The sequence below is a fragment of the Euleptes europaea genome, chromosome 3, assembly GCF_029931775.1.
Source record: "Euleptes europaea isolate rEulEur1 chromosome 3, rEulEur1.hap1, whole genome shotgun sequence".
Classification (NCBI taxonomy): domain Eukaryota; kingdom Metazoa; phylum Chordata; class Lepidosauria; order Squamata; family Sphaerodactylidae; genus Euleptes; species Euleptes europaea.
In genome coordinates, this window is record NC_079314.1 from 91,126,077 (window position 1) to 91,153,952 (window position 27,876).

The window sequence follows — 27,876 nt, forward strand, 5'->3', positions numbered from 1 at the left end:
TAATAAAAAATGAGTTGTTCATATTTTCCCTCCTCCTATGCAGAAGCAAGATGGAATTTATACCCACCAATTCCTTTGTGAGCCCTTTAAAGGGATTCTTGATATTGTCACCAGCATCTCAAGAAGGGAAAGGTGGCACCATGTTCTCTAAATTAGATGATGGACCACGATGTATCCTTTGGTCACATAGTAAATTGTGTGTGTATATATGGCTTTATGTACCTGCTTTACAGGATTGTAGTGTAGATAAAAATAAAGCGGTGCAGTGGTTAAGAGCGGTGGACTGTAATCTGGAGATCTGGGTTTGAGTCCCCTCCTGCACATGAGTGGCAGACTCTAATCTGGTGAGCTGGGTTTGTTTCCCCACTCCTACACATGAAGCCAGCTGGGTGACCTTGGGCCAGTCACAGTTCTCTCAGAGCTCTCTCAGCCCCACCTACCTCACAGGGTGTCTGTTATGGGGAGGGGAAGGGAAGGTGATTGTAAGCTGGTTTGAGACTCCTTAAAGGTAGAGAAAATCGGGATATAAAAACCAACTCTTCATCTTCTTACTTGTCCTAAACCTTTAGTATAGGAAATGCTATAAATTATTTTAGTATAGGGCAAGCTATAAATCAGGTAGCCCTGTTGTGCAGAGTAGTAAGCTGCAATGCTGCAGTCAAAGCTCTGCTCATGACCTGAGTTCAGTCCCATCGAAAGTCGGTTTTAGGTAGCCGGCTCAAGGTTGACTCAGCCTTCCATCCTTCCGAGTCGGTAAAGTGAGTATCCAGCTTGCTGGGGGTAATGTGTGGACGATTGGGGAAGGCCATGGCAAACCACCCCGTAAATATAGTCTGCCTAGTAAATGTTGTGATGTGATGTCACCCCATGGGTCAGTGATGACCCTGTGTTTGCACAGGGGACTACCTTTACTTTTTATACATCAGCTGTGGGCAGCAGGACATTCTTAGACCTCTAAGGCTTTTGATCTTTATCCCATGGTTATCTTACTGTTCCTTCAAGGCGTGGTGTGGCCTACATGACTTTCCCCATTTTATCTTCACAACAGCCCTGTGTGGTAGTAGGTCTGGCCGAGAGTGTGTGACTGTCACAAGGTTATGCAGTGAGCTTCATGACAATGATAGAGGATTCGAAGCTGCATCTCACCAGTCTGACATATTAACCACTACATCACACTGTTTTTTTTTTAAAAAAAAAACCTCAGAAGGCTCTGTCTTCCAAAAGAGTCCTTAACAAAGATTTGTAGTGTATGCTGTCGGAACCATGCAGAGAGTCAACCAGAAAATCGCGCATTTCAAAGGACTGCAAAAAATTGACAGTAGTGACCTGGTGAGTAAAGAGATCTCGTGTCACTTTTATGCAAAGAATCTCAGAATTCGAGAAGTGTTTTTTATGATACTGGATTTCATTCATGGTTTGGCAAACTATCCTGTGTATGTGTTGTGTGTTAAGTACTGTCAAGTCGCTTCCGACGCATGGTGACCCTATGAATCAATGTCCTCCAAAATGTCCTATCTTTGACAGCCTTGCTCAGGTCATGCAAATTGAGGGCTGTGGCTTCCTTTATTGAGTCAATCCATCTCTTGGGTCTTCCTCTTTTCCTGCTGCCCTCAATTTTTCCTAGCATGACTGTCTTTTCTAGCGACTCTTGCCTTCTCATAATGTGACCAAAATACGATAGCCTCAGTTTGGTCATTTTAGCTTCTAGGGTCAGTTCAGGCTTGATTTGATCTATAACCCACTGATTTGTTTTTTTGGCAGTCCATGGTATCCGTAACACTCTCCTCCAACACCACATTTCAAAGGAGTCTACTTTCTTCCTGTCAGCTTTCTTCATTGTCCAGCTTTCACACCCATACATAGTAATAGGGAATACAATGGCATGCATTAACCAAATCTTGGTGGCCAGTGACACATCCTTACACTTCAGAATCTTTTCTAGCTCCTTCATGGCTGCCCTTCCCAGTCTCAATCTCCTTCTGATTTCTTGGCTGCAGTCTCCCTTTTGGTTGATGATGGAGCCAGGAAATAGAAAGTCTTCAACAATTTCAATTTTCTAATTTCCTCAATGTCAACCTTAAAGTTGTGTAATTTTCCTGTAGTCATTACTTTTGTCTTCTTGACTATCCTACTTAGCCTTTTTGATAAGATGAAAATCAGCTTGGGTTCTTTTCTTTTTTATTGAAGAAGATGTTGTATATCATCCTTCATTGGGCTGTCTACAGAACAAACTTAACAGAGAGGAAATCATACAAGCTGCCTTTGAGATGGCCTTCTGTAACTGTGGAGCTAGAAAGCCCTTTCTCTTGTGGCCGCCCACCGTACCTTTGAAAAGGAAGGCTTCAGAGATGTCCTCAGTGTTTGGATTCGGGCTGCCAACCTCCAGGTGGTGGCTGGAGATGTCCCGCTATTACACTTATCTCCCACTGATAGAAATCAGTTCCCCTGGAGAAAATGGTTGCTTTGGCTATTGGACTCTATGGCATCAAAGTCCCTCCCCTCTCCAGACCCTGCCCTTATCAGACTCCAGCCCCAAAATCTCCAGGTATTTCCCAACCCGGAGCTGGCAGCCCAAGTTTGGGTAAGTCTCGTTGAGAGAAGGTTATGGTTAAAAAAATTCTGGTCCTAAATCAATTAGGGCTGTACAGGTTACAATACCAGCAATTGGGCTTATCTTTATTACCAGCTTGGCAGCAGCCTTCTCAAAACAAAAACAAAATCCGAGCAATACTTTCATTAGGACAAATCAAATTGACACAAAACGTTATGCAAGCTTTTGAGCTCACCAGAACTTTTCATCAGGTTGGGTATTACACAATTTAAAAAGATAGAAAGTTAGAAAGCAGATTCTTCACGCTGTAGGGTTAAAGATCTGATCTTGCACCCAACATGAACGATGCAAGCAGGCAGGTAATTAACATAACAACATAAGAAAGGCAGTGCTGGATCAGACCAAGGTCCATCTAGTCCAGCAGTCTGTTCACACAGTGGCCAGCCAGATGCCTCTAGGAAGCCCACAAACAATATGACTGCAGCAGCATTATCCTGCCTGTGTTCCAAAGCACCTAATATAATAGGCATGCTTCTCTGGTCCAGGAGAAAATAGGTATGCATCATGACTAGTATTAATTTTTACTAGTAGCCACGAATAGCCATGAATTTTAACTAGTAGCCAAGGGGAGGGACTGTGGCTCAATGATTGAGCATCTGCTTAGCACACAGAAGGTCCCAGGTTCCATCCCCGGCATCTCCAGTTAAAGGGACTAGGCAAGTAGGTGATGTGAAAGACTTGTGCCTGAAACCCTGGAGAGCTGCTGCCGGTCTGAGTAGATAATACTGACTTTGATGGACCATGAGTCTGATTCAGTATAAGACAGCTTCATGTGTGTTCATGTGTGAAGAGCCCTATCCTCTTAGTTCATTGCTAACATGGTGTTACCTTACTGCACATTCTCTGGGAAGCTGAATTCAGTCAAAGTCTTCCATTCTTTGTCCTTGCACTGAAACACAGAGACAATCCCACAGTAGTCTTGCCTGGATGTCATTAAGGCACGAGTAACCATGGCCACATCCTTTCTAGGGTTGCTGACAACGTGGAGAAAACAGACTTTTAATGAGATGGATAGTTGAAGCTTTTCATGGCATGGAGGTGAATAACATCCCATTAAGCCCGTTAAAAGGACGGGAATTTTTCTCTATATGCTGTTGGCAACTCTGATCCTTCTTGTCTGAGAAAGGACATAGCCGGAAAATCAGCAGAAATTGATAAAATGCATCTTTGGCAACCTCTGCTGCCTAACCATCCAGGAGTAGCAGTGGATCTAGGAGCACCCCTAAGTGGCCGTCCTGGGTTTCTTGGCGTATGAAAGCCCATCCAACATTCACCCCCAGATTAGTCATATTTCTGGCCAAGAATGCCTCCATTTTGTCTGGATGAAATTTGTTTGCCCCCATCCATGCAATCATTGGTTTCTGGTAGGCCTTCAGAGCTTCCAAAGGTTCCCCAAAAACAGATAGAAATGAGAAGGACAACAAGGTATTGTGCATATTGGTGACAGAGGACCAAATCACCGGATAACTTCCACAACCAATTTAATGTGGATGTTAAACAGCAAAAGAACAAGTTAGACACTTGTTGCACCCATCAAGTCAATGGCAGACCACCAGTCCCCTGTCACCACCCTTTGAGAACTGTACTCCAGGAAGGAATGGAGTCATGTAAGCCCAATCTGATTAGGCACTCCTGAAAGTCACTATGGTCAGTGGTATCAAAAGACTCTGAGAGATCCAGAAAAACCAACAGGAATATACTCATCCTGTCTATCTCCTGACACGGATCACCTCAGGCTAGAGTGACTAAGAGCTAAACTAGATGAGAAGTTTTTACACATGTTAGGTTGGGGTTTCGAGTGGAAACAGCTGTGGGGGGAACTCAGAACTCTGTGGGGCTGCATGTGTACTGTCTGTGGCTGTTTTGGCTCAGGAAAATGGCACAGGAGGGAGATTGAAGCCCCTCCTCCTTCCATGCCGTGCCCCCAAGCCAAATTGGGCCCCAGTGCATTCAGGAACATCAGTTTTCCATCAGCACGTATGACTGCAAATTGGCTGTCAAATGTATTGTCAAGTTGGCCGTAACGCTGTTCTGAAAACAGGCTAGAAAGCTGTCTATCATGGATCCAGGTAAGCGATATCCTCCAGGGAATGCCGTAGTTTTGCTGCTACCACATACGTACCTTGGCCAGAGAATATCTCCTTGTGGAGACTTCATTGCCACTGTCATTGCCACTCTGTATTCTCAATGGCAACATGATCAGAACAAGGGAAATCATCCCCATGTTTAAGCAACCAAAGAATTCCTCTGAGGGTGCTCTTGGCTTCCTCATTTGCCACAAAGAAAATAAACTGCAGGTGCCATTAAGCAGTGTGTAACACTAATTATTTTTATCATTGAAGGTGATTGAGGATGCAAAAAGACTTTCAGGACAAAAGAGAGCTGGACAAACATCAAGGCCAAGTAGAGGGAAAGGTAGGCATTAAATTACTGCCTACCTTTACACCGTGTTTATAAAGTTTTCAAAAACAAACTGTCATTAGCACATGTTTTTAAAATATGGATGGGTTTATACATCTTTTACCTAGAGTTGAATTCCAGCTGGCAAGCCGGGTTCGTGCCTACTTAGCTATAGGAATGTTTTAGTATCAGGTATTTACAGACTGTTCACTGGGCCAAGAGCATGCCACCATTTTCTTTGAATAAATACATATTTGGCACCTGAATGCACGCTAGGTGTGAGGGAGTGGATAGCACTTATCCACTCCCTCACATGCTGAATTTTTGTATCTCAGAAAAGTTTCTGGATCCTAGGATAAAGCCACCAAATGAGAAACATCTCATCAGTGGTCCATCTAAAGGCTGTCAGCTTGGGGAATATGTTAGGCTCTTGATAACAGAAGACCTAATGGCACAAATGCCTGCTTGATTCATGTTTGAGTCACACAATATGTTGAGGAGCCCATGTATATTCATTGGGACACAACTGAGGTGTTTCTGACTCAGTTGGAACACATTCAGTGTTTTGAGGAGCACTTTGCTGTGCAATTATTTATCATGCATCTCAGCTGGTAATGTATTGTTTTGATTTATGGAGTCTCTGTAACTTGGAACTCAGTGAAAGATTTATAACATAGCAGCTTCTCTTGGACTTTTCATCTACTTATTTTCTGATGTTGCTGTTATGGTGAGTAGGATGTGGCACAAGGAGGTCCGTGCAAGGATCCCCCATGTTTCCCTTCTTTCCCAGCAGCCGTTTCTGCCCCCTGGAAAGGTTATTCCTGGGGTTGCAGTTCCCATTTCCCCCAAATCTGTTTTGGAAAAGAGCAGCTTTTGCTTGTCTCTGAAAGAAGACTGAAGGCCATTTGATCCTCCCTTGGAGGGGGATGAATGTGCATTCGTGTGTGTGTGTGTATATGTGTGAGAGAGAAACAGAGGAAAGAGTGAAAGCAAACCTGCCTTCCCCCAGATGGAGCATGACGCAGAGTCTATGACCAAGTTCACACACCCTGCTTAAAGAGTTTTGCAGCCTTCTCCCACTGCACGCGAGAAAAAAACAAAGACAGTTTTAAATACTCTCATATCAAGTTTCTTAATCGATCTATGGCCATGCAGGAAGATTGGTTTGCAATCACATTTCAACCTGTCTGCATTTTACAATGCATTTGTGGTTTTGGTCTTCGGTGATAACTTGAACATGCAGGCAGGCTCATAGGGAGAAAGTGGTCCTTCAGGTACCCTGGATTTAAATTAAGGCTGAGATCCTAAATATTCTGACAAGGAAATAAGCTCCATTCAGATCATTAAGATTACAAAATAAGTAGGTCACTTCATTTATGTTGGTGTTGATTCGTTGATGTTGGTGTTGATTCGTTTTTTTCCTAAACAAAAATGTTCACAAGTTCACAAGGTTGGAAGAGACCACAAGGGCCATCCAGTCCAACCCCCTGCCATGCAGGATCCCACAATCAAAGCACTCCCGACAGATGGCTATCCAGCCTCTGCTTAAAGACCTCCAAAGATGGGGACTTCACCACCCTTCGAGGCAGCGCATTCCACAGTCGAACAGCCCTCACCGTCAGAAAGTTCTTCCTAATGTTTAGGTGGAATCGCTTTTCTCTTAGTTTAAATCCATTACTCCGTGACCTAGTCTCTGGAGCAACAGAGAACAAGCTAGTTCCCTCATCAACATGACATCGCTTCAAATATTTAAACATGGCTATCATGTCACCCCTTAACCTTTTCTTCTCCAGACTAAACAAACCCAGCTCCTTATGTCTCTCCTCATAGGGCATGGATTCCAGACCTTTGACCATTCTAGTTGCCGTCCTTTGGACACGCTCTAACTTGTCAACATCCTTCTTAAATTGTGGAGCCCAAAACTGGACACAGTATTCCAAGTGAGGTCTGACCAATGCAGAATACAGTGGTAGTATTACTTCCTTTGATCTAGACACAATACTCCTATTGATGCATTGGCCTTCTTAGCTGCCATATCACACTGTTGACTCATGTTCAGTTTGTGGTCCATTAAGACTCCCAGATCTCTTTCACATGTACTATTGTCAAGCCAACTCTCTCCCATCCCATACATGTGCCTTATGTTGTTTCTGCCTAGGTGAAGTACCTTACGCCTCTCCCTATTGAAATCCATTTTACTGCTTATGGCCCAGCTCTCCAGTCTATCAAGGTCATTCTGAACTCTGACCCTGTCCTCTGGGGTATTAACTACCCATCCCAACTTGGTGTCATCTGCAAATTTGATTAGCATGCTCTCTATTCCATCATCCAAGTCATTTATAAAAATATTAAATAACACCGGTCCCAGGACAGACCCCTGCGTCACCCCACTGGTCACTCCTCTCCAGGATGAAGTTGTGCCGTTAATGAGCACCCTTTGGGTTCGGTTGGTCAACCAATTACCAATCCACCACATGTGTGTATCATGATGGTATAAACTATTCTACACAGGCTTAATTAGTCTGCAGCAAACAGCTAACTTTTGTGTGATGTAAATATTTAAAGTATAGTAGGTTGCCTACTGGACTAGGGAGACATGGGTTCAAATCCCCACTCGGCCATGAAGATCACTGTATAGCCATGGCCAAGTTGCTTTTTGTCAGCTTGAGCTGTCTCACTGGGGTTCTTGTGAAGACAAGTGGGGCTCCTCCATGTGTTGCACCTGGAGCATCTTGGAGGAAGGAGTGAATTCGCTGTGATAAATAAATGTATGGGACAGGTGGCTCGCGAGCCTTCTCACCATCCTGGGATGGGAGTGACACCAATGCCGTTCACTGGCATGAAGCAAATCTAAGGGCCAAACTAGATAGTCACTTTGTTTAAAGAGTTGGCTCTGGTTTCTCTGGACCAACTCGGGTTTCCCACAGCAGCTGTGGGGAATGCCTGTTGAAAAACAAAGCAGAGCCTGTCTGGGCTCAGAATGCCACCATGAAGGGAGGAAGGGTTTCTCTCCCCCCCACAAGCCAATTCCCAAAGATGTTTTCTGTACTGAAACAGCTTGGGGAGGGGGGTTATTTCCCCATTTTTGTTGCTTCATGTGGGGTACACTATGCACATGGAGCAACAAAATCACTCTCCCAGAGCTGTTTGGGCATGGAAAATGGCCGAAGGGGGAGGCATGAGCCCTTTCTCTCCTCATGGCAGTGTTCTGAGCCCACATGAGCTTTGCTTTATTTTTTAAATAACCGTACACCACAGCTTCTGTGTGGCTGCAGGGAAGCTGGACCCAACTCTTTTTTTTTTTTAACGTCATCTAGTTTGGCCCTAAATCAACTGTGCCTGGAGAAGGGAAGTCTGTAGAACCTATTACTTGAAATCTATTTGATCCACAGTGCAGTTCAGTTATCGTAGAGTATGACTAATACAATGGATATGCACCTTGCAAAGTGCAGCACGTATGGGGAAAATACTACTTCACTTTTCTGGCTGAGCTGAAATATCTGCAAGCCAAAAACCCTGTACACTGATTTAACCAGTTCTCACGTAGGACTGTCCATTATATCATGGTAATTTGGATGCTCAGTTAGACCATTCTTTTCTTTCTGTTGCAGAGAAAGAGTGGAAGTCAATACGGGGTATACGTGCTTCCGCTGATATACGTCAGAGCAAAGTACCCCAGAAGAAGGTATGATGGGGTGTGAGAGAGCAGGAGCCATCCATGCTGTTCCTGTCTCTGGTATATTATTTAGAAGGCAGATAGTTGGATTCTAAGGGGTCAGGGAACTTCCTTTTGAGAGTAGTGCCTGTGATGATGCCGCGCTGGATCAGATTGCTATACCGTTGCTGTATTTACATACTCCTGCCTTTCTTCCCAATGGGAACCCAAAGCAGCTTCCGACATTCTTCCCTCCTCCATTTTATCATTGCCTGTGAAGTAGGTTAGGCTGGTCACCCAGCAAGCTTCTATGGTAGAGTAGGGATTTGAACCTGCATTTCCCAAATCTTTCACAGTGGGTAGCCGTGTTAGTCTGTCAATAGCAATAGAAAAGAGCAAGAGTCCAGTAGCACCTTAAAGTCTAACAAAACTTCTGGCAGGGTGTGAACTTTTGTGAGCTGGCTCACAAAAGCTCATACCGTGCCAGAAATTTTGTTAGTCTTTAAGGTGCTACTGGACTCTTGCTCTTTTCTACTTCTCAGATCTTTGTCTGACTCTCTATCTACTCTACACCATGCTTGCAACTACTATAATGACTAATTATGTCTAGTCACATATTTTGGCTGCTTCCCAACTGGATTTTACCAAAGCACCTTGTATGGGAGCCCATCAGAAGAAGAAAAAGAGTTGGTTTTTATATGCCGACTTTCTCTACCACTTAAGGAAGAATCAAACCGGCTAACAATCACCTTCCCTTCCCCTCCCCACAACAGGCACCCTGTGAAGTAGGTGGGGCTGAGAGAGTTCTAAGAGAACTGTGACTAGCCCAAGGTCACCCAGCTGGCTTCATGTGGAGGAATGGGGAAACAAATCCAGTTCACCAGATTAGCGTCCGCCGCTCATGTGGAGGAGTGGGGAATCAAACCTGGTTCTCCAGATCAGAGTCCACCACTCCAAACCACTGCTCTTAACCACTACACCACGCTGGCTCAGAAAGCTAAATGTTTTCAGAAAACCACAGGTGTTTCCCCACATAGCACTAAGGTTGCAGTCTTTCACATGGGGGATCCCACTGCAAACAGTGGTGCTTACTGCTGAGTAATCATGGTTAATATGCTTGTAAATAAGTACACAAATGCTACTAGCGCAAAACAATTTTATTGAACTTTAATTTTCTGAAACAACCCTTTATATGCAGACATAACAAGGCTTGGCTCCTTCATGCACTAAATGGACCTATTTCCAGTACATGTCCTTAACCCTGGAGTGTTAATCTCACTGAGATGATAGGACTAAACTGTTGAGCAACAAGGATTAAAGCCATAACATCATTTCTAGGTAAATAGGACAATTTTCTAAAGTGTCTAATTCTCCAGAATGCGTTCTTAAAAGCCTAGTTCACTGTCTTGAGTCTTGCATTCAAAAGTAAAAGAAAAGGAGATGGGACCAGGATTTCCCCAGTGAAGTCTAAGAAGTTTTGTCATATCAGCAGGTTCCTATTGAATTGGGAGAAGATCTGCTAGCTTTCATGTTTTACTTTCTTCTTTGATCCTAGGTGGCATCAGAAAAAGATAAGCTTGTAGAGTTGTATCAATATCCAGGGTACAATAAAGAGGAACTGACACCTCTGCCAAATGGAATTGAACTAGATGAAATTGTGGAGAAAGTGATTCGTGCGCAAGGAAGAACACCCATTGGGAAGGTACTCAGCATACTTCAAAAATGCAGGAGTATGTACCTTAGTAGTAGTAGGTGGATTGTGTTAGGTATATTCACACGTTTAGATTGTGTATGCTGATAGTTTTGCAACTGTGCGTGAGATCTAAATGTGACTGTCAGGTCTCAATCTAGGCTATTTATTCAGTTCAAATTGTGCCACAGTTAAACTGGTGAAGGCAATTAAGGTGATGTAATCCTATTGGCATCATTGCTTAAGTGGCTTCCTCAGGTAGTTGGTTCTGAGAAAAGAGGGGACAGGCTGGAAAATGCAGCCAATCAGTGATATTTTAAAAAGACATTAAACCATAATTTTACAGTTTAATTTCTTTACAGACAGCCTGGTCCCTGAAGATGCTGCGCAGGTTTCTCCATGCTCCCTGCATCCAAGCTGTTTTATTGGATAGTTTCTGGTGGCTTTTTCTACACCTGTACCATGTAAGGACAAGAGCCAAATATTGGGGTATGGGAGATGATGTTCCTCTGGATATTTCACTTCTGGTGTTGTCTTCTACTGCCCACTTTCTCCTCTGAAATGGGGCATTCCTGCTATAAGCAGTTCCGTGCCAGCTCTACCACAAACTGCACATGAGCATTAGGAATATTTATATTTATAATATAATATTTATATTATGGAGGTACATGGAGCCTTACCACTCTCCTTGGGCAGAATTCTGGTTTTAGACATCCCTCCCAACACTACTTTCAATCCCACATAGAACTTGGAGCTAAAGATATGATAGAAAGTTGTATTTGGAATGGAGCTTTGATGTGGGGATATTGCCACACCATTCAACAAATACCTCTGAATACCAAGAATGGACTCTGCATTCCTGCCTTGCTATACTAGGACAAAAGGCACACAATGCCCCTCAATATACTTATTGACCTGCCTTTGCCCTTTACAAAGGGGCTTTTTTTCCTTGTCATTTTTAAACCCCTCATGCTAGGCATATCCACCTATTCATTACATTACTAATGTATTAGGTTCGTTATCTTTAGGGGGCAGGGGTTATTTCTGGCCTTGAACAACCCTGTCGCCTTCTAGAAAGGAGCAAAAAGTAGGCCAGGGTCAACGGAGCACAATCCAAAACTTTTTTTTACAAAAATTATTATTCCATTTTAATCCTGCTCTTCTACCAAGGAGCTCAGAGTGGCACTGTAACCTCAGAACAACCCTGTGAGATAGGCTAGGCCCACAGTCACCCAGTAAGCTTCACAGCCAAACAAGGATTTGAAACCTGGGACCTCCTCCATAACCAGTACTGCAGCCACTACATACTGGCTTGTGTCCACAGTCTTGATCTTTGCAGGACTGAGGGACAGAGTGATGAAGTGTTTAGCGTATTGGACTGGGGAGACCCAGGTTCAGATCCCCACTCTTCCATGATGCTTATTGGGTGACCTTGGGCCATTCCCCCTCTCTCTCAGCCAAACCTACTTCTCAGGGTTGTTGTAAGGGTAGAATGGGGGGCAGGGTTATATATGCCACCCTGAACTTCACTGAGGAAGGACAGGATAAAAATAGAATAAATAATAAGGGGTCTGGCACTGGATGAATTTCTGTCATTGGATTTTTAAACTTCATATGTAGAAACCATCTTGGTTTAAGCTCTGTAGAAAAAGGTGTATTTGATTAGCTGAATGAAGGAAATATTTATTTTAAAGGCCTATTTAAACTAAAGACTACAGGTGATAGTTGAGTAGAGTAAACTGGCCATGGACAAATGTAGGCAGAAAATGAAAAGAAAATTGTATTAGCAGTCAGACCCCTCCTCCCGTTAAAGGGCTTCTAAGGTTGGCATCAGAGCAGGGAACTGTTCCCCCCAAAAGTGGAGGCTTCTCAGAGTTTTTGGATCTATCTTGTTGGTTTCAAGCCTGGGCAGGAAAGGGTTGACAGCTGACTTTCCCCCGGCCAAAATGTGTGCCCTGGCTTCCCAAAGAAAGGGCTAGTTAGAGCCCATTGTGTCACCTCAAGGTGCTTTAATCAGCACTCCCAGCTGACCATTTCCCACCAAATCTGCATCCAAACGATCCAGGCATTTATATTTGTGAACCATGAAAGCTATCCTACCCTTTTGGTCCAAAACCCCAGAAAAGCAATCTACTCTTTGATCTCTAGCATCCCTGCCATAATACCTCATGTCACCTCAGGTTTTAGGTTATAAAACCAGGTCCTTTGGTCCCTGTGTGTGTTGGATTCATGCTACACACCCCACTTGCGTGTGGGTTCTCTTTATTTCTGAAAATGCTGTCCGTTTTCCTCCTTCAAGTGCTGCCTCTGCGCACCTGCAAGACTGGTAATTATCACCTTTCCCTAATTTAATCGGGCTTACTCCCGATTAAGATTGCAGCCCTACTTGATGGGGTTCTCATCTAAAGACCAAGAGGAACCTATCTCATAAATCTAATTGTCTGGTGACCTGGGCAGCTTTTCTTTTTTCCCTTAACTGTGCTTGAGTCAGCTGGAAATGGCAGGCTGTCAGGGAAGGAGCAGCTTGAAGGAAAGGAAGATGACCGTAGTGGAGGGCTGGGCTAGTCCAGGAGGGAGCCAAGTGAGAATAATGTACACTCTGCACTTACTTCCTTTAGTTTCTTCATTCGGCCAAACCATCAATGTATTTCTCTCCCTACAGCCAAATCTGGAGATTCAGGGATATTTATTTGACCGCGTTGCAGAAAATTATTCCCGTATGCTACTGGGCTGTCACAAGGTTTCCAACCAGGAAAACATTCTTAAAGTGAGTGTGCAAAGATTCTTTTTAAAAGGAAGTTTACACTTCAAACAGGAAAGTAGTTATAAATAACCTGATAACAAAAAAGATACTACTTCAAGCCAGATTTCCCAAATACGGGAAGAATTTATGTAAATTAATTTCAATTAAAATGTGGGATCATAGGAATAGTTAAAATTGACCTGAATGCTATAGAAATAGCTGTGAAGAAAATGACAGTGGTACCTATCACCTTCCCTAAATCCAAACCACTCTTGGTGCTTTCTTTTAATTAGAGCCCGAGAGCCAAACTAGACATTACATTTAACTCATGGCTGCCACAAGATCCCTTTGGGAACTCAAACAGCACTGCAGGGAACAGTCAGATTAGGACTATGACATGGGGCGGGCGGGGGCTTCAGCCTTCCCCCTGCACAATTTTCCCAACCCAAAAACAACGCTGAGGGCATTATTTGCCCCATGGGGGGGTGCTACATGTCAGCTGCATATTATGCACATGGAGCCCCCTAATGGGGCAAATAATGCCTACCAGGCTGTTTACGGTCAGTAAATAGCATAGGGAGGAAGGCTGAAATCTCTCTTGCCCCCATGACCCAGTCCCCGATCTGAATCTGGCCCATGGTGCTTCAGAAATGAGTTCCCACACAGAGAAGTTGCTGTTTCTGTCTGACGGCACGTCCCTGTGGCAGCCTTGAGTCAAATATGACAGCTACTTTGGTTCTAAGAAGAGCCCTGCAGGACTGAACCAAACATCCACCTAGTCCAGGATTCTGTTTCCAACAGTAGTTGGCCATGTGCTTTTGGCAAGCTGGACATGGAGGCAACAGGCTTTCACTGTTGTTTGTCTCCAGCATCTGTTTTTCTGCTTCTGAAAACTTAGTTCCATTAAGCTATCATGAAAAATAGTTGCCAATTAGGCCTGTCCTCTGCAGATTTGTCTGAATGTTGTTTTTTAAGTCATCTTGCCCTCCAATAGCATCTCCAGTGCTTCATCTGTAGCTTCTGTGGCACACCATGTGATCCCGTCCTGTGCCGTCTTCCAGCATTGTCAGCTTTCTTTTTCAAGCAAAAGAACTGCCTTTTCCCGCTTTCTTGTCCCAGGAGTTGATAACATACCAGAGGAGATCCAAAGTTACAATGTTCTGCCATTGTCCTATCCTTTATTTTCATGTTTTCTGTGAACCAATGTCATTTTTGTCACCTTTCCCCCCATGATCAATATTCTTTCACAAATGCTGGCTTTGCAAATATTCGGTGAACAGAAATAAATGTGTTTTTTTAATTAAAACATGAACAAGAGTGTTAAGATTGTAGAAGGCTGTAGAAGGGGAGGGAGCGGATTCATGATTGCCACAAAGGCCAGCCCGTCAATATACTGTGCAACAGGACAGAGAGATGGAAAGGCAGTGCCTCCTGATTGCCACGAGAGCTAGTCATCACTGCACACCTGCTGACACAGTATCAGCCCACATGCATATTAATTCAGCAGATCAGTCAGTCCAAATAATAGACGCAAAGGCCTATAGTATGCATGTTCGTGTGAATGACCAGCTTATGCATTCTGCTATTTAGAAAGGCCAGAAGGGAGGTCCTGAAATGCAAGGAGGAGACAGTGTGATCAAGAATGAGGAACATCTGTGGTTGGCAGAAAGGACAATTACAGTTTTAAAATAGAAGAGGCAGGTTTCTGGCTGATCAACTGTGCAAGGCTGAGGTTTTTACTACCTCTGGTGCACAGGACAATGGATCTGAAAACAGACAGCCTAGCTTGTGGTTCCTTCCCATATCATTAAGGAGCTGACATACAGATTGTCTGGTCCCTGTTTTGCTGAGTCTTAGGCTTTGCAAGAGAACTTAATGGACACTGGAGTTTCTGGACAAGGACAAAAGATCAGCTACTGTAAAAAGGAAGTAATAATAATTTATTCAATTTTAGGCCGCTGTATGCCGACAAGTCGGGCTCAGAGCGGCTTACAACATTATTGTACAATTTAAACCCAATACAATGTATATGTATGTGTGTAAAGTGCCGTCAAGTCGTAGCCGACTTATGGCGACCCCTTTTTGGGGTTTTCATGGCAAGAGACTAACAGAGGTGGTTTGCCAGTGCCTTCCTCTGCACAGCAACCCTGGTATTCCTTGGTGGTCTCCCATCCAAATACTAACCAGGGCTGACCCTGCTTAGCTTCTGAGATCTGACAAGATCAGGCTAGTCTGGGCCATCCAGGTCAGGGCAATACAATGTATTATTTAAGCTAAAACATCAGTTAAAAACGACAGCACCCTTCGTTCGTAGCGATACATTAAACCGCATACACAAGTAATCATTTATACCATTCCAGCAATAGAAGAAGAAGAGGGGGAAGGAAGAGAAGGGAGGCCAGCAGGATAGAAACCTTTACTGTCCTCAGCCATACACCCGGTGGAACAACTCCGTTTTGCAGTAGGGCTGGAACTGCCTGCAAAGACTCTGCCTGTGAAGACTGGGAATGATATAGATGTGGAAGAAGTCCCCACTTCAGTAGAGACCAACAGGACAACCCTAGAGACAACAGTCAGCCAGTCTGTCAACTCCGGCCTCGTCGTCCAGTTACAGATCAACCTAGCCAGTTGATCTAGTGTGCCTGGCTAAGATCTGAATGCGAACTTACTCATAGGATGCTTAAGATGTAACATCATCCTATTGATTTAAAATAAGCGTTTCCTTTTGTTTTGTTTTGTTTGTAGTGAAGTGCTGTGGTCTCTGGGTTCCTTCTATAATGATCCACTCCCTCAAGGCCAGTGGCCTGACCACCTGCTGATCTTTGGACGTTAGTAACAATTAATAGGCAAGAAATAAGTAGCATTTTCAAATAGTTCCCCAGCAGCGCCTCATACTGCAGTGGCTCCTAGGCTTGATTCAGTTTGGAGGTTTGCACATCTGTTCCTAAAGAGGGTGAGCAAGGATCCACATCAGGCTCATCACTTAAGCTTTGTGGGGCTTTGTGGGTCATACGTGCAACATCTGAGAGGCTGAACTTTTCAGAAGAAGCTGGGAAGTGGTGGGCAGGTTGTCTTTTAAGAAAGCTTGTCCACCATTGCTAACTTTCTCACAAACCCCTGATCAGCAGACCTCAAAGTTGTGTGGAATACAGTTTGAAAAGAACTGGATTAGAGTTTTGAATGATCTGGGTACAAGATGAAACCAAGCACACAGATGCAGTAACAAACGCTCTGTTTTGTTTTTCCTCCCTTTGCTTGAGCTACAGTTTTTCCCATCATTGCTGTGTCAAACGGTGTACACCTGCTTCTGCTCCTGTTTCACAAGGTCATGGTTCAACACGCAGGAATTCAAGGCCCAGCTCTGCGATGTCTTCAGTGAGTGGCTGGGAGGTAAGAGGCCCCTTTCTTCCTGCTCCAGAAGTAAAGTCTTGGAGCAGGATTGGGTTGGCGCTTCATGTTTCTCGCAATAAAACAGGATGTGGGGGTGCCAGTTTGTCAAAATATCACCACCAGTGAAACACTTTGCTGTCTCACGGTTGTTCCTACCCCTCTGTGAGCCATGTTGAGGTGGAACCCCCCCCCCCACAAACAAACTATGGCTCCCTGACCTTTTCACGGAGGCTTTCATTACAGAGTTAGATCCAAAGTACAACTTGTTGTGTTGTATTCCTTCAACAGCTGTTCTCTGTGCCGCATTGCAAACTGTTTTTGGAAACTGAGGGGGTCTTTCAAAAGCCGTTTGAAACATGGCATAGAGTTCCAAAGAAAAAAAAGAGGTTAAGAAATCTCGCTGGGCATGACTAATACCACTTACAATGTGCCTACATCTGTCACACTTTTATTCTACCCTTGCTCTACCCTTGCTCCTAGGAGTTCATGCCACATATATTTTTCTCTCCTCCTCCCTTGTATGCTCAGAACAATCCTGCAAGGTAAGTTAGAACATGACTGACTCAAGGTAAGCTTCATAGCTGAGTTGAGCTTGGAACCCAGTTATCTATTGTACTGACTATCTGGAGCTCAGTCATACCCTTTTTATGTTGTTCTGTGTCCTAGCTTAACTTTAGTTTGTTATTTTGCTCACATTTCATTTTGCTATTTCCCAGTGTCCGCAAATCAGACATTTTAAGGAAAATAACAACGCTGGGTCTTGTTGTCTTGGAGAACCAGCAGTGTGGTTTTCAGATTTCCCCCAGTTCTTTCTTTCCAAGTGGCAGAATCACACCTCATTTTTCTCTCAAAGTAAAAGTTTTTTTTCCTTCTTCCACTTTAATCATCATACTCAAACAAGCACAACTCTTTCAAGTTACCTGCAAGTGTACATGTAGAAAATGTCACATCTGGTTAGGCCCTAATTCTTGTGCAAAGAACTCTCTGCTACCTCTCTTTTAAAATTATTTTTGTGACATCCAAACAAAACGGCTCATAGCCTTGTCCAATAAATTAAGAATTACATTGATGACAATACTACACCTGCTCTTTCTCACTGAACTGCCTTTTCTCTTCAACAGGTATGCTTCATGCTCCTGGGAAATACAATCAATGGGATTATTCCCAACTAGAACCAGAGCGATCCAGGAGAGAAGACATGTTTTCAGCAAAGGGCAAATTAGGAACTGGTAAGAGTCCTGACCAAACTGATCCCTGTCTCAGCAGCGCTGGACAAAGCAGGCACTGCTATGCAAAACGAAATGCCCCCCTATCGTTACTAGGGTAAAAAAAAAGAGAGAGAGAGAGAAAACTCCAAATTATGCACTGGCTCCTGTGGTGCCGTGGAACTGCACAGTGGAATAGCTTCATTTGTCAAGATGTTAAGAACGCTGAATCCTAGCATTAAAAATTGCCTATTGTGTTTATGTTAGGATACAATGCTTGAACACCGTGTTTAAATTTTCTTTGATAATTAATTATTATCAGCTGTCATTAAGGAAAACCAAGAAGGAATCCTGCAGCGCCATGAGGTCTAACAGCTTTCTGAAGCTTAAGCCTTTTCAGTTACAGCCCACTTCGCCAGATGTGTCAGAGGTGGATTTTAGCCCTCAAAAATGATTTCAATATATCTATTAATCTTTGAAGGTGACACAAGATACCTTTTTGGCTTTGCCAACATGACAACCCCTCTGTGAAATTACCATGTCTTGGCAAACAGGTGTTTTGTGGACAGCCTGGTGTAATATTTTTGTGGCATAAGAGGTGCTGCAGTTGCAGTTTCTAGTGTTAGGGAAAACAGCAGAGACCATGGCTGGGCTGTCTTTCATAAAAGCTAGTCTCCAGCCATGATAGAAATGTTGACTTTATTTCTTTTCCTGTCTTGATGGAATTACTTCTTCCTGGATAAGGAGAATATACAAATGTCCTCAGATGGTGTTTACCTATCTGTCTCAGAACTGGTTTTGTTCTTCTCATACAGGAAATTTTCAAATAATTGCTTTCAATGGTATTGAAAGGAGGAGTGTTTGGATGTAGTTGATCAGTCAAGGGCATAGGCTAGCCTTTCACAGGAAGAATCTTCCTAATATCATTGAGATCATAAAGAATCCCACTTAATGCAAAATGTAAAATGAATGTGCTGTTCTGAGAGTGTGCAGTGTCCTACGTAAACTGTCCTGCAAAGGAGAAACTGTGAACAGTATTATTGATTTCCATCAGATGATGAGGATGTCTTTGGTGCCTCCAAGACTTCTGACAGTTCAAAAAAGTCTATCAAGCCGCCTTCTCGAGTCCGAAAGGTAAAAAATTATTTCATGTGTGTGCATTAGTTTGGAAGAGAGAATCACTAATGCCTGATCTTTGAGACTATAGCCCCACTGTGCCTCCTCTTGCATAATCTTGCTGCATCTGTTAAATGATTATATACCCGCAATTGTAGGGTTCTGTATTACTACACATTCCTTGAACACATGAAGCTGCCTTCTACTGAATCAGACCCTTGGTCCATCAAAGTCAGTATTGTCTACTCAGACTGGCAGCGGCTCTCCAGGGTCTCAGGCAGGGGTCTTTCACATAACCTACCTGCCTAGTCCCTTTAACTGGAGATGCTGGGAACTGAACCTTCTTCATGCCAAGTAGATGCCCTACCACTGAGCCACAGCCCCTCCTTGTCTTGTAAAGACCTCAGACACAACGTGCCTCATCTCCTCCTTTCTGCCTGAGGCATACTGTAATATGGACCATCTGTTCTAATCTGTCTGGGAGATGGAGGGTGAAAGACATTGCCCAAGTGTTGGGGCTTACGTTTTATGCCAACTCACTATGTAATTTATGATTTTCTAAAAATGGCACCAGTAGATTGGCTGTCTACATGAACGGACAAATCACAGGTGATGCTGCTAGTTCAATGAACGGAGACCCTGTCATTTTTTCCTTTCTAAATAACATCAATGCAAAGCCCCAAATAAGATTGGACTGAGGGAGAAATTAACCCTATTGCTTGTGACATTTATCCACCTGGAAACAGCCTCACAGAACTGCTTTTTTGGGCCTGGTTGAAATAAACATAAGATACTCTTCGTACATGTTGCTTATATCTTTGCCCCTGGGAGGAAAGGCAGCATGGTATAGCCCGATCTTGTCAGATCTCAGAAGCTAAGCAGGGTCATCGAATCATAGAGTTGGAAGGGATCACCAGGGTCATCTAGTCCAACCCCCTGCACAATGCAGGAAATTCACAACTACCTCCCCCCCACACCACCAGTGACCAGAAGATGGCCAAGATGGCCCTGGTCAGTATTTGAATGGCAGGCCACCAAGGATTACCAGGTTGCTATACAGAGGAAGGCACTGGCAAACCACCTCTGTTAGTCTCTTGCCCTGAAAACCCCATAATGGGTCTCCGTAAGCCTGCTCCGACTTGATGGCACCTTACACACACATCTTTGCCCTTACCAGGTGAATAAGAGCTCTGTGGGGCCCTTTCAAGTCAGGGAAATGGCATGGGGGGGAAGCATTAAACCCTCACCCCATTCCATGGTCCTTATCCAGACCAGAGATCTGTGCAGTTGATATTTTAAAAGAAAAATGCTTAATTAAACCATCACAAAATTCTCAACATCACATGCAACTCTAAGCTGTTGCAACTAGAAGTATAGCCATCAGCTGGCAGAAGGGGCAGGGGGAAGGTATGGGTGTCTTTTGCAAGGATCTTGTCTGTGAACTGGAATACAGATAACCCATGGGGTTGGCAGATGCCCTGTGCCATACGAGGGCCACAAGCATGGGGAGGAGGGGGGCAGCAGGGATTAGGTATTGCAAGCGGGTGCTGCCCTCTGCCTTCTTGGGGGCAAAGGGCTGGACTGGGGCTCCAGCTGTCAAAACGGCTACCATCTCTGGTGATCCTGGCTGTGATCTTGTCACAGGTACCTATTGGATAACACCCACTGAACGTCACTGGTGAACAAGCAGTACACGTCTATCCCCTTGACAATTGCCCCTGGACAATTTCAGATGTTGATAAAGATAGTTTTTATTTTAGTAAAGGGCAAGTACTTATCCTCTTGAGCCAGTGAGTGTACATGTAGCTGTTTACACAAAGGCAGAAAAAGCAAATACCTGCTGCCACATCAGTGCCCCACCATCAATTTTTTTTCTAGTCCCCCCCCCCCCGCCCCGGTTTGCCTCTCACCTTTTGAAATGTGTCCAAGCATAATGTAGTATTAAATTTTTATTTAATCTCTCTTCTTGTGTCTCAGAGACCTCAGAGACCTGTTAGCAAGCCCGCTGATGACCTCCAGAAGCTTTCCTCCAGGAATATAGATCAGCCGTCTTCTTCAACAGGTAGCGTATTGAACAGCAAAGGAAATATACTCTGGGATTTTCTACAGGCTCTACGTTAAAAGAGATCTCCATAATGTTGTGTTGTCAAATGTTTGTAGCGGTCAGGATGTGGCATGCCACCTCCATACATGTAGGCATGTGTTTATCATACTCCTTACTTCTGAAGCCACTCCCCTGTGATAAAAATATTCGATTGACATGTTTTTTCTATAACAATTTCCAAGAGTAAGGGGCAGCCTTAAGCAGCTGGTGTACACTGGAAAAATATAATTGTGTGCTTGACCAAATGATCATGCAGAATACCCAGAGGAACCCTTGAAGCAGCGAGCGTGGGGATTGGGAAGTTAAAATGGCCCAGGAGCAAGCCTATCTGAGCAGCCTTTGCCAGCACCGCCGTTCAGCAGTGCAAGGGCCTCTCAGCTCTAGGGTTGCCAACAGCCTGGAGGGAAAAAATGTCCTGTCCCATAAACAGAGGCTTCCTGTGTAGAAATGGACAGCTGAAGCTTGTCATGTAAGTAAATAACGTCCCATTAAGCCTCTGTTAAAGAGACAGGACCCTTTTTTCTCTGGGTGGTTCTCAGTCCTACTCAGCTCAGGTCCGGCCAGTGGCACTAATGATGGGCACTGTCTCTCCTATTGCCTCCTCCCACTGTGCCAGCTGGCGACAGTGAGGCTGGCGGGGGGGTTAAAAGTAATTGTTATTGCTGCTGAATAGTCCAAACCAAGCGCCCCCCTGTGACACTGGCAAGGGTACTTGGTGCGCAACTCTGTTTACTCTTTGCTGCCAGCCGTCCAGGGCAGCAGCTTACCGGGAATGTTCCCTGCCATTTAAATGGCCGGTCCACCCTAGCAGGGAGCCCTTGTCTGAGCAAGTCCAACCGGAATGCACAAGCTCTGCTACACCCAGGCCATGTTTTGAAGTGTACAAGCAATTCCCATTTCTCCAAACAGCCCAATGTCCCATTCCTACACTTTCTCTACACCATTTTTGTAAGGTGTTGGTTCATGTGTAAGCAAGAATATGTGGGAGAAGGTGTTAGGAGGGGTATGTTTGGCTCATGTCCAACGCTACTCATAGTGTGAGAGTGAGTAAACACTACAACCCTTTGAAAATATTCTCTGGAAGTTGTACTGGTTTTTCACAGGTACCATGAGCATTACGGCAATAATGCAATAGAAAGAAATAAAATATTGATTACATGCTAAATCCAGAGATTCATACTGTGCCTGAAGTTATAAAAATAAGAGTCACATATGGAAAGACACTTATTTACATTTTGAATTAATTGTTGATTCAAGTGCCATATATAGATGTTCATTAGTATTCATGGTTGGGAACTAAGACTGCCCCGTCTTACCCCAAGCCCACTGAACATCTTACATGGAATATCATATTTACACAGTGGCCTAGGCACATGGAGCTGAATATAGGTAAGCCCAAAGCTTCCATCTGAGCACTCCGATTTGTGCAAATAGGACTCCGTTTGCATAGGCCCTATACAAACATCATAACCAGACTTTGGGCAGGCCGCAGGAGAAAAGAGGAGGGACAATCTAGTTTAATCCTGATTCCCCCAGGTTTGCATAGAGTTGCCAACTCCTTAAAATGAAATAAGTATTGTGCTGAAATAATAATATAGGGAGCAAGCCTAATCAGATCTACTCAGAAGTGTGTGCGTGTGCGCCATCAAGTCACAGCTGACTTATGGTGACCCCGTAGGGTTTTCAAGGCAGGAGGCGTTCGGAGGTGATTTGTCATCGCCTGCCTCCATGTGGGCTGAGAGAGTTCTGAGGGAACTGACTGACCCAAGATCACCCAGCAGGCTTCATGTGGAGGAGTGGGGACTCGAACCTGGTTCTCCAGATTAGAGTCCGCCACTCTTAACCAGTATACCATGCGGGCTCCAGATCCACTTTATTTGAGGCTTGTGACATATATGGAGACAGTTCTCTTTTGAGTACAAAAAAGATGTATTAAAATGTTTGCCTTTCATAGTTTGACACAATCAGATATATAATACCTGTTAAATTAAAAGATAACTTACATGATAACTGACTAGTAAGTAACAAATCACTGTGTTTCCCCCCACCCCAGAAAATACATATATTCAGTTTCAGTCAGCAATGCGCGATGACCTGTTCAGGCGGAAGGATTCAAGGAGCAAACAACGAAGCACCTTCAAAAAGAGGATAAAGATTGCTTACCTTCCCAGAGAGGTGGTGTAATTTAAGGAGAGGGGAGATTTTCAATTAGCATAATTGCCGTCGGACCTGGAGTTAGATAACCTCAGGCACCATACAAAAAAGGCTAAGATTGTTTTCAACTTTTTCAGAATAAGAATCGTGGTGTTTTGTTTTGTTTTGTTTTAGGTTGAGAGACAACACAGAAAAATCAGTTGTCCCTAAGATAGTGAAATGGAAATGGAACATTGTGAATGAACCAATGAGCAATACGAGTTCTGTAAATTAAAGAATTCACTGCCAGAGGATGTAGTGATGGCCACAAGCAGTTTTAAAAGGGGATTGGACCAGGGGGGTCAAACATACGGCCCGTGGGCCGGATCCGGCCCCTTAAGAGTTTTTATCCAGTCCACGAGCCAGCCACCCCTTCCCAGTCCCAATCTGTGCTGGTCAGGCATGGCCTGGCCTGACCAAGGGACATTTATGACATATCAACACCCCTGGATTAGACAGATTCATGGAGGACAGGTCTATGAGTGGCTACTAGCCATGGTGACTCTAGGGAACTTCTGCATTCAGAGGCAGTAAACCTCTGAATATTAGTGGCAGGAAGCAACATCAGGGGAAGGATGCGGCCCATCTATGTCCTGTTGTTGTCCCTCATAGAAACAGGTTGGCCACTGTATGAGACAAGATGTTAGACTACATAAACTACTGGTCTGATCCCACAGGGCTCTTGTGTTTTTAGAGAGCAGATCCAAATTACGAGCCAGTTGACTTCTGACAATGGCCCCCATATGAATGATCTTGGGAGTGTGCAGGATTAGAGCCTAAAAGTTCCTGCTTATTCCACAAAATGTTTACAATGTTTGGTTATTGCAGACATTTTTGACAGTGTTAATTTTAACTTTTATGCTTTCCCCCCAATTACTACAGTCTTTAACAATAACATCTTATGGCCTTTAGAGGAGGAATTGTGAATTGCGGAATTTTAAGTATTCGTCATCACCCTAGGCTTCACTGAATTTTGTTTAAAAAACTCTTCCATCTTCCTCTAGCCATGAGGGTGGGGGATTGGGAGGCGCCTCACAAGTGGAATAGCCTAGGGCCTCTCTTCATCTAAATCCAGCACTGCCTCCGTTTGGACTTGAAAGAAAAAAAACAGCCCAGGAGAAGGGCCTTACCCCCCCCCCAAAGGAAGGAGGGAGAAAGAGCCTGCCCCACTCGCTCCATGCTATGCACAGCTTGGCCAGGCATCTCTTGCGGTCTGGGGCTCAGCCAGGCTGCATGCTTCCTTCTCTCTACCCAGAACGGGGGTCGGCTGGGCCAAGTGCCTCCTTCCCCCCACTGCTTGGGGCTTGGGCGGCAGCAGCTGCCTGCTACTCCACACAGGATAAGGACCATCCCTTGCTTGGGGCCAGGGTGGCCCTGGGGGAGGGAGACCATCAGCCCACCGGGACTTTTCCTGGTGGCCTTATTGGCCGATCCACCCTTGCACCTCTCCATAAGCCCTGAGCTGAGCCTGCTCTGGTGTTTTCTCCCCTCTGCTGTCATGATGGATGTCAGGTTCCTACAAAAAGACTGTTCACCAACTAGTCAATTAATTTCTGTGCCTTTCCTACAGTATTGTGATCCTTATTGTGGAGCACCAGAAGCAATGCACTTGTCTTTTAGCAGCCACTCAAAATAAAGGTAGCCATTACAGACAGCTTTAGATGTATTAGCAAAACGAGAGTGAGATTCAGCTCACTCATGGTGGAAACTATTATGTATGCAAGGTACAGTATTCCTTCATCGGCGACCACTGCAATTGACTGCTGCTGTCCATGTCTGTCTTCCAGTCACACCCAGCCTGTCGTGGTCCTGAGTTCACCTGGCATCTCTTGAACATCAATGGACACAGCCCTGTCATTCAGCACTTCCTCCAGAGTAAGAAGTGTGAACCAAAGGCAGGATGTGACATCTTCCTGTCCAGGAGGCAGATCTGCAAGCCTGTGCCATATCTTTATAACACCAGTAGGGGGAGTGGGGTGGAAAATGATCATACAGTTGTGTTTTGTGCATAGCATAGGAGTACAGGATTTATTTCTTTACTGTGCATGAGCCGATCAGTCCGGTCTTTGAAAATACTTTTCATTCCATCATTAACAGTAGAAATTAAGTCTTGCCATGGAGCCCCAGGCATAAAGTGTATGAATAGTGAAAATGTAAAAATATTGGGATATTGTAGGAAAGTTGCTTTTCAGACTAGGATCGGAGGGAAGTATCTTGGGCTCCCTCTGAAGTGTGTCGAGGATTCCTCATAGAGAACAGGAGAGGGGAACTTCCTTGAAAACCAGAGCTTGCTTGTGGCTACAGGTAACCAGTGAGTGTATTCTAGAGCAGGGGAGACAAACTTTTGTTTCTGTGAGCTGCTTCATTTTTTTTCAGTTGCCTTGGGAGGTGTGTGTGTGTGTGTGTGTAAAGTGCCTTCAAGTCGCAGCCGACTTATGGCGATCCCTTTTGGGGTTTTCATGGCAAGAGACTAACAGAGGTGGTTTGCCAGTGCCTTCCTCTGCACAGCAACCCTGGTATTCCTTGGTGGCCTCCCATCCAAAGACTAACCAGGGCTTACCCTGCTTAGCTTCTGAGATCTGACGAGATCAGGCTATCCTGGGCCATCCAGGTCAGGGCCCTTGGGAGCTACCCATCGCAAAATAGCAGCTCAGTAGGTGCAGCCAGTCACAGAAAGATGGCTTGTACAAAAACTGCAGTGTTTAAGAGCAGGTCTGCAGCGCTTAGGTGGGGAAACTTTTCCTCTGCTGTTTTCCCAAAGCAAATCCACTACCACCCCAAACTGTTACTTGCCTTTGAGAGGAAATAACTGCTCCACTATGCTAGCTCTTAATAGTAAACTATAATAAAGGGGTGTTAAACATACAGCCCGTGGGCTGGATGCAGCTCATTTGGTGCTCTTATCCGGTCCGCCAGCCAGCCAATGCAGCCACCCACCCACCCCAGTCCTGATCTGGGCTGGTGAGACATGGCACAGCCCAACCAAATGATATTTATGTCATATCCGGCCCTCATAACAAATGAGTCTGACACCCCTGCTATAACAGATAGAGAATACGTGAAGGAATAGAATACATCTTAAGCCAACTTAATAGATATAGGATATAAATGCTTTTTGTCGATGTTGTCATTTTACTGAGTACTGTTTCCACGTCCTTCACTAATAGGCTTAAAACTTCTGTTTCCCGATTTTATTCTTTTTGTTATGGTTGATCGTAAGCAATCAGAGTAGAACTTTTCCTTTACACTTATAATCACTGCTTCTGCTGAGACATATGCACGTGTGATCAAACAAAGTTTCAGCAACCTCCGCCAGAGTGGCAAGGCTTATAGAAAGACCTTTTTGAGACACTGGAGAGAAATGAAGAATTTTGACCAGCATTGCAAGGAGACCCAAGAGCTTTTCAGGTACTTAAAGGGACTAGAAGTGCAGCTTCATTATAGCGTCATGATCTCAGAGAGGGAGACAGAAGTCCCTACGTATCTTTCCACGATCACGTTCTTGTGCAGTGAAAAGCATTGTTTCTCATTTATTCATACTGTGAACTGTCAACCAAGGCTGATGTCTCAGTTTACACACTCTTGGCATTTTCACCATTATTTACATGGTTCTGTACTCTATATTCATCGTATCTGAAGAAGTGAGCTGTGACTCACGAAAGCTCATGCCCTGCTAGAAATTTTGTTAGTCTTTAAGGTGCTACTGGACTCTTGCTGTTTTCTATACTCACGTGTTTGTAATGACCTGCAATTCAACAAACAAGCAACTTTGCATACAGACCACACGTTTCCCTCACTGTTGTGTGGATTTGGCAGTTTCCTGCAGTCAAAGCACAATATTTTGTGACCATGGGGGAAATGCCACACTTCCCTGATACCGCATTCACTGCTGTTGCACTTGCTCTGCGAAATATATTTATATAAGTGGCATAAGCTTTTGTGATAACAAAACATTATTCACTGTTTTAATGCATATTCTTTAAATATTTTGAAGTGGTGTGCTTTCCTTTTCCCATGCTAGACCACTCAGGTAGATTTCTTTCAGCAGCAGTAAGACCAACTTGCAGGGACGTGGTTGTCTTTTCCCCCATCCATTACGTGCCATGTAATTGTCATTTAAAAAAAAAAAAAAACTTGCAGTATTGCACATACTGCCAAAATGCAATCGAGATACATTTTGAATATATGGAAAGGCCTTAAGAGCCCTTTAGCTAAGGGTAGCATTAGGGTTGCCAACAGCCTGGAGAAAAATGTCCTGCCCCTTTAATAGAAGCTTCATGCATGGAATTGAGCAGCTGAAGCTTTTTATGACATGGAGGTAAATATCATCAACTGAAAAATAACATCACTATGTTAAAAGGAGAGGACATTTTGTTTCTGCGGTTTGTTGACAAGCCTAGGTAGGACTAAAGCTTTGTGCAATGTAACTACCTCTTGGATTTTTCGTTTGTTTCTTATACTGAATTAGTAGATCCTCTTTCCCTTTAAACAGTTCGGATTCATTCTAGTCCTGTTATTTCACTTTCCCCCCTTGTCATTTGCCTCCACAGACAAGAGGACCAAGAAGATATTAAGAAAAAAATGGCAGAAAAGAAGAAAGAGTTGCTTTCTCTTCGTCCAGATGGACTAGACACTTCACACAAGATTTCAAATGTACCAAAAAATCTGCATCCCGGAACCTGATTTAACATGAGTCCTTTGTAACAATTCAGAGATCTCTCTTATAGTTGGATGGGGATAGAAAAATATACTTTTTGGATTAAGTACAA

At 44.1% G+C, this 27,876-nt stretch overlaps 2 protein-coding genes across 2 annotated transcripts in view; one reads left to right on the top strand and one right to left on the bottom strand.

Annotated features, from left to right (window-relative positions):
* Positions 1-50: 50 nt before the first annotated feature.
* On the top strand, positions 51-27,790 carry FAM227A (family with sequence similarity 227 member A). Its single transcript, XM_056846298.1, has 15 exons — positions 51-171; positions 1,247-1,329; positions 4,954-5,026; positions 8,623-8,696; positions 10,222-10,368; positions 10,719-10,820; positions 13,019-13,123; positions 16,366-16,489; positions 17,611-17,718; positions 18,749-18,828; positions 20,788-20,872; positions 22,968-23,089; positions 24,895-25,052; positions 26,366-26,515; positions 27,658-27,790. The coding sequence occupies exons 1-15, from the start codon at positions 51-53 to the stop codon at positions 27,788-27,790; spliced, it is 1,665 nt and encodes a 554-aa protein (XP_056702276.1).
* The window catches only part of KDELR3 (KDEL endoplasmic reticulum protein retention receptor 3), an 83,185-nt gene continuing 59,609 nt past the window's right edge, over positions 4,301-27,876 (bottom strand). Inside the window, exon 6 of the mRNA XM_056846303.1 lies at positions 4,301-4,316. The gene's annotated coding sequence lies outside the window, so the exon portion shown is untranslated. The remainder of the gene's footprint in view (positions 4,317-27,876) is intronic.

Bases quoted from the DNA above. Each gene is read 5' to 3' on its own strand.
- FAM227A (XM_056846298.1), top strand. From the start codon at position 51: ATGGAATTTATACCCACCAATTCCTTTGTGAGCCCTTTAAAGGGATTC. The intron at 8,697-10,221 runs GTATGATGGGGT...CTTTGATCCTAG, and splicing joins GCAAAGTACCCCAGAAGAAG to GTGGCATCAGAAAAAGATAA. The intron at 17,719-18,748 runs GTAAGAGTCCTG...GATTTCCATCAG, and splicing joins AAAGGGCAAATTAGGAACTG to ATGATGAGGATGTCTTTGGT.